General features: G+C 32.1%; 1 protein-coding gene across 1 annotated transcript; it reads right to left on the reverse strand.

Moving 5' to 3' along the window:
* Positions 1-494: 494 nt before the first annotated feature.
* Positions 495-3,413, reverse strand: LOC144563944 (disease resistance protein Pik-2-like). Its single transcript, XM_078313404.1, has one exon. It carries the CDS (start codon positions 3,411-3,413, stop codon positions 495-497), a length of 2,919 nt encoding a protein of 972 aa, XP_078169530.1.
* Between the last annotated feature and the right edge of the window lie 8,766 nt (positions 3,414-12,179).

Consider the following 12,179-nt stretch of genomic DNA (forward strand, 5'->3'; position numbering starts at 1 on the left):
TCTTTGACTAATTTTCAGCTTTCCAAAGAGAAATAAGAACAAAGCCCGAGAGACAAATTAAGATGAATAAACAAACAAGAAAATCAACATATATATCTTCTTGAACTAAAAGAACATAATAGTTTTGTTTCTTCATAGAGGTAATGAAAATAAGTACATCGAAATTACAACATAAAATCAAGAAAATCAGGTCAATTTATTATTACACACCATAACAAATGGGAAATACAGTAGGAAAAATAAAAAGAAGAAAATAACAGCAGTTCCCTTAATTAATTCTAAACTGAACATGTAACACCATTTGACGAAAACACAAACGCTTATTACAACCAATACGTACGGCAACATTATGTTTATTGAACTTTGGATCTTATAACATCTTGAGGACGGGTTCTTTTGGAAGCTTCTTGAGTTGCTCCTCTATGTTTCTCACAAACTCTCTATTACTCTCGTCATCATCATCATCATCATCATCATCATCATCATCATCATCATCAATATAAATAGTGTTCAATCACCCTGAAGACGGGTTCTTTTGGAAGCTTCTTGAGTTGCTCCTCTATGTTTTGCACAAACTCACTAGAACGAGAATCGCCCACCATCTCAATCTCCTTGAGTTGTTCAAGAAACTCCAACCCCGACACCCTACCCATTATACTTGATAAGCGTTTTCTCATCTTTAGCTGCTCTAGTCTTTTCAATGCTGTCTCTTCAATTGACACCGACACCGGTTGTAACCCATCTATAGCCTCAAGAATCATTACCTGCAACATTGGAAATGTATCCTTACCAAAGCGTAGTTCCTCTTCAAACGAGGAGCCCCCCAAATAGAGAATCTTTAGGTTGGGCAGCTTTTCAATGGCTTCAGTTCCTCCCTTTAGTTTAGTGTTTCTGAAATGTATCTTCTCCAAATTCTCAAGGGAACTGATCCAATTAGGCAATTCACCAAGAGAGCTGTACAACTTTAGGCTTTGAAGATATTTGGGTGGCGAAAAAAATACAGAATTTAAGCAACGCTTGAGCCCTAAATCATCTGCTGCTTTCAGGACTAACGACCTTAAGTGCTTAAGCCCACCAATCACCTTTCCTAATGTTTTCCCATTCTCCCTGGTGAACCTTGTGACTGCTAACTTATGTAGGTTGGTAAGATTTTTCATCTCCTTTGCCAAACTCTTGCTCCCACCAATATCAATGGTGCCAACAATATTTAGGGACCTTAATTTACCTATTCCTCGAGGAACCCTCACCCCATAACAAAAACGTTGTAGTTTGTGTTCTTCAATCATTTCTAAGATACAACAAGGAAGAACAGGAATCGAACAACATAGAAACCACAAAACACAACAGCAATCAATTCTTCCGTAGCCAACAATAGAACAAAGGCAATCCAATATTGGTGTTCGGGGTTCAAAACCGTTATTCGATCCAGCACGTAGATAGCTTAACTTGTGTAGCTTAGTAAGTCCTGTTGGTAGTACAAGTACACCTGTGTTTCTAATATCAAGGGTCTCAAGTTCACTAAGCTTTCCCAATGAATCTGGGAGTTTTGTAATTTTTGTCCCCCTAAGACCTAGGTACCTTAAGTGATGAAGCTTGCCTATGCTCCTCAGATCCTGATTATTCAAATTTAAAGTACCTTCTAGATCTAGCACTCTTACCAACTTCATTCTAGGATATCTCAGATAGTCTCCCACCTCTCCAAAGATCGATAAGGATCGCATGTGGGACAACTTCACTCTTTTTTGGACTTTCTCCCATGTGTATGATCCACCTGCAATTACAAGGTGCCTCACCTTATCTGTCATGGTTATGAGGATCTCATCTTCAAGCACTGAGACCAGCTTCTCATCCTCAGCCTTTGCAAGAATCAATTCGTACATCATGTCATGAATGTTACATCTTTTAATGTCTCCATTGATAATTGTGCTCATTTGTGATGGTTGAATCAAACTTCTCCCCATGAGATCATAGAAATAGCCCTTTGCTACTTCCTCTACCGTTTTTTTATGGTCTGCCATTACATATCCATCAGCCACCCATCGCCTTATTATTCTTGACCGCCTTATTTCCTTATGGTTATGAAAAACACTTAAATATAACAAACATGGCTTGAGATGGTATGGCATGCCATCATAACTAGAAGTAAGAACAGTCTTCACCACCCCTAGCTCCGGGTTACTGGTAAGCTCTGAACTTAGTTGGTTATGCATTTTCATCCATTCAGCACTTGTTTTAGGTTTTGTTGCTAGATAGCTGCCAATAGTTACAATGGCAAGTGGTAACCGACCGCAGCTCTCTATAATTAAACGTGCTTTGGTATCCATGTCCTTGGTAAAAGGGATGGTTGTGCACTGCTCCTGCACTTTACTATCCTCTTCCTCGGAAATAGTGATGGTTATGAATTGACTCTGCACTTTAATATCATCTTCTGTTCTCTCAGTGCTACTGGGACCCTCATTACTCACAAGATGATAATTTGAAGTCTTGTATACTGCTTTGCAAAAGAGATCAAAAGCGTCCTTTTTTGAAAGTTTCTTGATCTCATATATATTTTCACTTGGGTGAGTTATGGTTTCTGCCAGGGGACTTTTGTATCGTGTGGTTACTATAATTCGGCGCCCATTGGCCACAGGTAACACATCTTTTATCTTATCCCATTCTGACTTACTCGATAGGTCATCTAGTACAATCAAATACTTCTTATCATCTGGATTAGATGGGATTTGCTTGGCCAAGCTTTCTATAAATTCTTCTTTGTTGAAAGGATGCTGGATAGTGAACCAAGCAAAAAGCTTAAACTTGTCTCTAAGTTCTTGGCAGCAATAGACCTCTCTTGCAAGAGTGGTCTTTCCAAGACCACCCATTCCTACTACTGAAATTACTTCCCCATCCTCCTTCAAAATAAGCTCAACCAGTTTTCTTTTCGGCTTATCCAGACCTACGAGCAAAGATTGTACATTGGCAATCGATCTGGTAGAGGTTCTCTCATCATATGCGTGGCCAACATCGTCCTTGTTAATCAGGTTATACCGCTGGTTTCTGTTACTCACATCCTCAATTCTAGTTTTCAGCACCCGAATTTTTCTCGCAATATGGTCCCGTTTCTTCACTGAGCACATAACTGGAAGGCAACTTTTTTTCTTCAGGTAAACAGAAGCCTCCTGGAGACAATCCTCCACATCAAATGCCAACTCTTGGACTTGCTCGACCCATATGCTCACAACCACGCCTTTCACTTTCTCTGTTGAGGCAGCCCGTAAGAAGCCTTGCATCATTTGAAGTTCTTCTTTGATGAAGAACAACTCTTCTTGCACCCCTAGCAGTAAACCAATTTCATCTGTGATGGCTGTTGCTGCTGTTTTAACTACCGAATTCAATGTAGATTTAGCTGTGCTTATAGCAACCGCCTCCATTTTTGTTTACGGCCAATAAATCAAGTTTCTCTGCAAATGACCAGAGATAACACTTAAGCCAAAATAAACGACGTGTTTACCTATTTCTAAAAATGTAATTAAGCCAAAGGAGGCTTTTGTACACAAAACAATTCTCTTACTTCTAATTAATAATGACCCAAAATTGTTGGTTCAGCATATATAGATTAATAATTTACCAAATATAAAATTGGCCCCAGCATATTGACCTGACTCAATTATATAGGAATTTATCCTCTAAAGAGCTAAAGCACTATGATTGAACTATATTGGAATTTGAACAAATCCATGTTTCAGATCCCTGTTGACTCTTAATATTCTGTGCAACACAAAAACGAACTAAACAAAGGAAAAGGAGATAAACTGCGTAATTGTATGATTTACTTCATTAAATAGACATCTGATTGCTTAAGACACTACAAGAATACGTGTTTAACTCCCGTCCATAATACCGACACGCTAAGAAATAAAACTTTTATGCCAGTGTACCCTTGCAGATACTGTCTCATTCTTGTAGTGAGAAGTGTTACTCTATTGTACAAAGGGCTCATTTTGAGTTTGAAGCATTTCATCAGATAATAGAGACCAGTCAAGGTTAATGTTTTCACAAGAAAATCTAGACGATGCAATGTGGAAGGTTCACTCAACCGGTTTGTTCACAGTTCAGAATTTTTGGATGGTTATTATTGTTGAATAGAGTCTTGACCACAGAAAACTTAAATAATATGGGATTCAATTTGGTCTACTTGTGTCAAGCATCACAAGAAACTTCTGTGCATCTATTTAGAGAATGTGTGTTCTCGAAGCTACTATACACTCAGATTTCCAATCTACTGTTTCCTCAACAGTGCACAATTTACTGGAGATGCAAACTATGAAGTAATGTTGCTTGATAACAAGAAGCCTAAGGAATTTAGGGGATTATTACTAATTGCAATATTTATAATATGACGAGAGCGCTGTGCAAGACTGTTTTGAAAACAATTTCAAATGATTGAGGATTTGGCAGAAGAAGTGATGATTCAATGGAAATTCTCAAATCCAGAAGTTACATGAAGCCTATTTAATCTTTCTTTTCTTTTCTTTTTTCATTTCTTTAACCATTTGTAAATTCATCAAAGGGCTATATCTTAAAGCCCTTAAAACCATGTAACCAATCCCCTTTTCCAAATTATGAGAAACCAACCCGAATAGTTGAGAACAGTGCTAAGGTTCCAGAATAATGCTAACTTTGAACTATTGAGTAAATTTTCATTTGGATTATATAATAGGAGTAGCGATGAAGATTGAGGGAATGAATGAAATTAATATAGTAATTAAACTAATATAATATTTATTTAATCTAATATTTTTAATACTAATATAATATTTAAAGTAATAAAATATTACATTTAATATTTAAATTAATATTAAACTAGTATTGTATTATATTTAAAGTAATATTATATTTTATTGAATAATAATCTACTCTACTCTAATATTATATTTATTTAATACTAATATAATATTTAAACTAATATTATATAACTTAATATTTAAACTAATTGTATTTTATATTTAATATAATATTTTATTTAATACTAATCTAATATTCAAACTAATATTATATTACATTTGATATTCAATTGACTACAATATCATATTTAATCTAATATTTTATTTAGTATTAATCTAATTTGATATTATATTTATTAAATACTAATCTATATTTTAAGTTAATATTATATTAAATTTAATATTTAAATTAATATTTTATTTAATACTAGTCTAATCTAATATTATATTTATTTAATGAGGAGGGATCCGATTACACCCTTTTTTTGTGACACCGAATTACACTCTCCATTTTCAAAATTTACAAAGTCCAAATAGTTGATCCAAACCATTCAACTTGTTGGATATGTTAAAATGTGCTTGCAGATCAAATTTTATATGTTTTGGAATTTTTTTACTATTTATTAAGTATTTAACAAAATCGCTATATTCAGACTGTTGAATTTTTGTACCCATCTTAATAAATAGTAAAAAAATTCAGAAAAATGTAAAATTTGATCTGCAATTTTTTTAGGAATATCATTCACAAATAATTTGCAAATAACATTTTGACAAATAATTAGTTCGGAGTTAAAAAAAATAATTATTCTTCAAATAACATTCTGACAAATAATTTAAAAAGAATATTATTTCTGAATTTATGTTTAATTTTCTACAGACATTTTTACAGTAAAAAAAATTAATAAACCTCGATAAACAATAGTGTCCAATAAAATAATGGAATGAATCATTACAATCATGCTATTTTTAAATATTTTTCCAAAATGATGCGACCGATTTAAATTATAATTTTTTTAATGCTATGACAATCGGCAGGAATATTGTTCTATATATTGTTCACCTAAGGGAAAATAACAAATATCACGTCTGATTCATTTGTTAAGTGTGATATAAAAAGATTGAACATATATTATAGGGACTCACACAGAAGCACGCTACAATAAGAAAGAAAGGTGATGTGAGATATATGTACTTTAATTGAGACTCGAGACAATTCGTCTAACTTTGTAGAAAATGCAGCAAAATATCGGAGAGGGCTTCAAGACTCCTATAAACAGCAGCTATAAATATTTCTATAGATTTTACTTATTTTCATCAAACTAAACTATAATTAGTAATCATGGATATTAATTATATGAAAACAATTAAACCTCACCTTAATTATTCAAGGAGATGGCGACAAGCAAGTGGATTCCAAATTAAACCTCTCCTCCTAAACTGCATGAATGAATATATAATTATACTACAGAAACTCAAATATAATCCACCTAGCTACAAACTAGAACCACCTATAAACTTCCTTTCAGTGTGAGAGCAATCAATATGTTTTTCCCTTTTCAGACTTTACTTTGCCTCCAGTTTGTGTAAGGGATCAACCCATGGTGAAGTAAGGCATATATAGCAGAGATATCTTCTCTCTAACAATAAGAATATTATTCAATGATGCATATAAGCATATATAGTTCACAAACTTAATTTATATATAACAAGTCAAACACTTATTAAATATAATTTTTTTTTTTTTTGAAGAAGTGGTTTATGCCACCGATTTCCATTGCAAGAAACCATTACAAAGTTTACTGGTACCAGTGGTACCGAGCACAATACAAGCATACTGATAAGCAAAAATAACAAACAAAGTATACCAAAATAACAGAACTTATAGAATCGGATTGCAACCTGCATATCACCAATATACCTAAACAAATATGCAAAAAAGCCCCTAAAAAGCTATCATATTACCAATATACCAACATATGCATAATTAAATGTACAAAATTTAATTACATGATGCAAACTTGTTGGGTTTTAACCGAAATATATTTTTAAAATTCTTGTTTAATATGTATTTAATTATGGATTGAGAATTGGCCTCCAAATTATTTCATCTAGAAAGTAGCTAATACTCTCATATTTTGTCGTTAATCTAGTCCATACTACGAACTTATAGAGACTAGGTTGAAATTCAAGTAAGCGCCAAATTTAAGCATTAGTCTGGTGGCAGAGACAATATTTTCTTTGTTGATATTAAATCAGTTAGATGGTTTGACTCACAACTTTACTCAAAAAGATAAAAGAGTACGGGCTGCCAGAAAAAAATGGGGAATAGTGAAGTGTAGTGCCCCGGCTTGTAAGAAAAAGAAAATAAACAAATTTCTTTCTATTTTTGTCAAGATTAGATACTGTTAATATTATTTGCATTAGATAATTTTATTTTCAGTAGATATTTTTATTTTTATAACAAATAATCTCATGTATATAAATTTATTAATTTTACCAAGTAAAATACAATTGGTACAATTTGATAGAAGAATTGAGAAAAACACCCCTACACGTATAAAAGAAGAAATTGGTAATTTCAGTGATGATATTTACAGTACATTTAAGCAAAAATAATGATTAATAAGAGGGACACTTATAAAAATTCAAAGAAAAGTACATTTTTTTTTTTGTAGATTTGCATCAAATGTTCAAATTAAATACCTCATTAACCCTTATATTTTGGAAATATATAGTGAATTGTTGAAACACATACAACATGGCTAGCTCCGACACGTCACCACATATAGCACAGAGATTTGCTCATGCTGTGTCTAGACGTGTCCTTATTGTGTCTGTGCGCATGCAGAGGGTAAGGGATTTGGACACAACACGATACACACAAGGCCATGGTGTAAGTTCGGTGCATATGCAAGTTAAGTACATACGTATGATAAAATTTTACTCGCTACCTATACACAATCTACTCATAGAATAAGATAGCAAGGAGATGTGAGATGTAGGTAGTTGTACCTTGTGTTTGAAACTTGAGATGAGACAATTCTTCAACGGAGAAATAAATGCAGAAGAGAGGGAGTAGGTCTAGAGGCACCAAGAGAAGGCTTCAGGACTTCAGGCTGCTATTTTTCGTATGGCTGTACACAAGTTACGTACGGATCAAATTGGTGAAATGCTGTGTACAATTTTTATTCAATTTATTTACACCACCATGTAAATCTTTCAGTTCTATAGATGTTAATTTTTTATAAAGATTTCTATAGATATTTTACTTATTTTCATGAAACGAACCTTCAATTAGTAATCATGCACTTTATATGGAAATAAACATCACCTTATTGAAGGAGATGGCGATGAACAAGTGGATTCCAAAACACCTAGCTTTCTCTCCACCAAATTTCAAGCATGAATTAATAGTACTTCAGAGACTCAAATGTAATAACCACTTACAAACTTTTATTTTTGGTCTGAGAGTAATATCAATATGCTTTTCTCTTTTCAGACTTGACTTCGCCTCTAGTTTGTGCAAGGGATCAGCCTTGATGAAGGAAAGGCATATATCGGAGAGAAGTGTTCCTTTTAACTCTCACACACTCTCTCTCTGCACTTTGCTTTCAGGGACAGGAATATGAGCTTTTAGAATATATTTTAACTAACAATAAAAAAAAATTATTTATTAGGCATGATGCATAAGCATAGTTCGTTTTTAAAATTATTTTGATCCAAAACATAATTCACGACTCTTCAAAAAAATTTAGAATAGATACAAATTATATGAGTGAGTCTATATATATATGGTACTATGCATATCACGGGTTGGTCCATAATGGTCGATCCGAACCGTTCAACATGATCCCCATATAAATATGTACTTGCAAACCAAATTTTATATTTTCTAGAGTTGTTTTGCTATTTTTTAAGATAGGTAAAAAACAACTTGATCTGAAAATTTTGGACCATCCAAAAACAGTGATTTTCTATCTATTTTAGAAAATAGTAAAAAAATTATAGAAAATATAAAATTCAGTCTGCAAGTACATATTTATATGAAAATCATTTTTGAACAGTTCAGATCGACCATTAGGATATTAAAAACGAAAATATTGATCCATATTACATACCAAATCGTGATATGCATTGTACCATTGACTCACTCAAATTATATTACATAATACAAGAGGGTCGGGTTATAATAAAAAAAGAATAGCAAATTGGAATTTATTTTTTTCTAAAAATTTTAGGAACCATTTGCAAGTTGTATAAATTTGAAATACTACAAGAGAGTCGGTAAAATATTCAATGTAATTACAACGCTATCGTTGGTTACATACACCATCTGAACCGAAGGACATCCGATGGTAAAGAGACGATAGTAAATGTGTTTTTTTGTAGTAGTGAAACCTCTCCAACTAAAAGAACATAATATTTGTTTGAGTGATGCTTCTATGGACATAAGGACCTATTTGTAAAATGAACATATTTTTATTTTAAAAGTTCAAACAGTCGATCCGAACCGTTCATCTTGTTCTCCATATTAATATGTGCTTGGAGACCAAATTTTACATTTTTCTGAATTTTTTTACTATTTATTAAGATGGGTACAAAAAAATATCAAATTCAGACCATTGAATTTTGTACCCATCTTAATAAATAGTAAAAAAATTCAGAAAAATGTAAACTTTGGTCTCCAAGCACATATTAATATGGAGAACAAGATGAACGGTTCGGATCGACTGTTTGAACTTTGAAAATAAAAATATGTTACATTTTACAAATAGGTCCTTATGTCCATAGAAGCCTTTGCCTATTTGTTTTCTTCATAGAGGTAAAAATAAAAAAAATACATCAAAAATGCAACATAAGACAAAATATTACCGATTGCAATATAATAACAACACAAGTCAAGAAAATCAGGTTAATTTATTACACACCATAACAAAAAGGAAGTTCATTAGGAAAATTAAATGAAGAAAATAACAGCAGTCCACTTAATTGAACTCAACATTTAACAAACGCTTATACAACCAATACCGCAACACATTTTTTTTATTGAGACACCTTGAGGACGGGTTCTTTTGGAAGCTTCTTTAGTTGCTCCTGTATATATCTCACAAACTCTTCATTACTCGTCTTATCACCATAACACCACCCCACCTCCATGAAGAAAATAAAAAAACACATTATGGGACGTAAATATTTAATAAAAAACACATTTATAAATTTTTAGTGATATTTAATTTTTTAAATTTAGAGGGGGTAAATATGATATTTTGAACTTTACAGGAGACAATACGTAATTTTCAAGCTTTTGAGGGACCAGACATGAAAATTCCACCACATTTTAATATAGTCAAAACAAGAGGTAATTCACTTCAAAGAATGCAGCTAGTTTTAGGTATGGGCCATATTCAAGCCCAATTTACTTCCGACTGAGACTGGGCTTAGTTTTCTTTGGGCTGAGGGCTCAGATTTAATACAATCTGTTCGAAGGCGCTGGGCCGCCCTTTTTTTTTATTCTGTTTTTTTAAGGCAATTCATCCACTCATTTATTCCTTTTATTTTAGAGGGAATTTCATGTATATCCCTCAAAAGTTTCAAATTATGTATTAATTTCTTCAAAATCAATAATTACATATTTATCCTTAAAAATTATAAAAACTCACATATTTGTCCAATCTAACTCTATAATATATCAAATATCTTCAAAAATAATTAATTTTTTAAAATAGAAGTATTTTACAGCGTTTCTTTCCCTTATATCTATCTAATATATCTTCTCTCTAATATGTCAAACCTTCAATCAATATATGATTTGTAACTTTGGACGAATACGTGAGATTTTATAAAATTTGAAGGATAAATATGTAATTATTGATTTTGGAGAAACAAATCTGTAATATTAAAACTTTTGAGGGATATACATAAAATTCGCCCTTTATTTAATTTTCGATTACCTGAGCCCTGAGGTAACTGGGTACCTGGACCAATGCCTTTAAGTTGGTTTATGGACCTATCTTTTCGGATCCTATCAGCACATGAACCAATTTAAATATTTATTGTGTTAGGGACACATACCAACTTAAATCTCATTCCTTATTTATTATTATTATTATTTTTATTTATTTATTATTATTATATATTATTGCGGTTGGTATGACAATATCTACAATCGTTTTGAAAAATAGTACTTGAAAGAATATATCAAATTAAAAGTAATAGAGAAAGATGATCATGTGCCTAACATATATATTTGACAAACAACCTTTAAGAGAAACAACACCATTATTTGGAATAGTGCTAGTCTGCTAGAATAGAAGATTACCAAGCAAACCCTAAACTTCAATATTATTTGGAATAGTGTTAGAATAGAAGATTATTTGGAATAGTTATAGATAAGAGATCTTGATAAGAGTGCTAGAATTTCATGTGTATCACTCAAAAACTTCAATATTATATATTTTGCCCCCTGTAAACTTCATAATATCATATTTGTCCTTCTAGATATCAAAAGCTCACAAATTTACTCATTTTATTACTTTTTCTATTAAAACTCATTTTAAATTTATAAATTATCAGTTATACCTTCACCTTCTCCTTCCCCTACAAGTCTAAAATTCTCACCTTCATTAGAGATTATCAATTTAAAAGTTTTAATAGAAAATGTAATAAAATTGATAAATTTGTGAATTTTTGATGTTTAAAAAGGTAAATATAATATTACAAAGTTTAATGGATGAAACACGTAATATTGAAGTTTTTGAGGGTATACATGAAATCCCCCCTGCTTAGATTGAATGAAGTTTTTTTATTCAATTACATTGGGATAAGCTCATAAGATAAAAAAAAAAGAGTTCTAATTACACCCCCGGATTAATTGGTCCAAAGTCAAATTGATTTCCATAAACAGTTCCCGTTATAGAAATCTGAAAACACGAGAATCTTATGCTAATTAAATTTTGAAAAAACCTTGGAGTCCGTATCCCCGCACGTGGCAGCCTAGTTTAGAGGAGTTTTGAGATTGGATCCAGTCAAGTGGCTCATAGTCGTTTAATTTTTTATTTTTATTTCAAAATGTCTAAGCCACCAGTAACAAGGAGATCTCTAGAAGTTCAAATTTTAAGTTTAGTTCCAGACTGTTCAATCATAATTCAGATCAAACCGTCTGATCAGACTCATAACTAATTCGGTTTGAAACAGAATGCATAGGATTCCTTTGATATTCGTGATAACATAAATCGGACGGTTCAGATTTATTTTGCATTAACTCAAATTCTTAGTTACTGCAGACGATACAGATTCCACCTTTTGATGCATGATATTTTCTAATATTTTTACGGGTTTAAATCAGTCGGTCCGGATCTAAACTCCATTGGGACATTTTGTTCATCTAAATATTCTCTTGAACTTTTACTATTT

Source organism: Carex rostrata, chromosome 1 (genome assembly GCF_964058835.1).
Source record: "Carex rostrata chromosome 1, lpCarRost1.2, whole genome shotgun sequence".
In the NCBI taxonomy this organism is placed as follows: Eukaryota; Viridiplantae; Streptophyta; class Magnoliopsida; order Poales; family Cyperaceae; genus Carex; species Carex rostrata.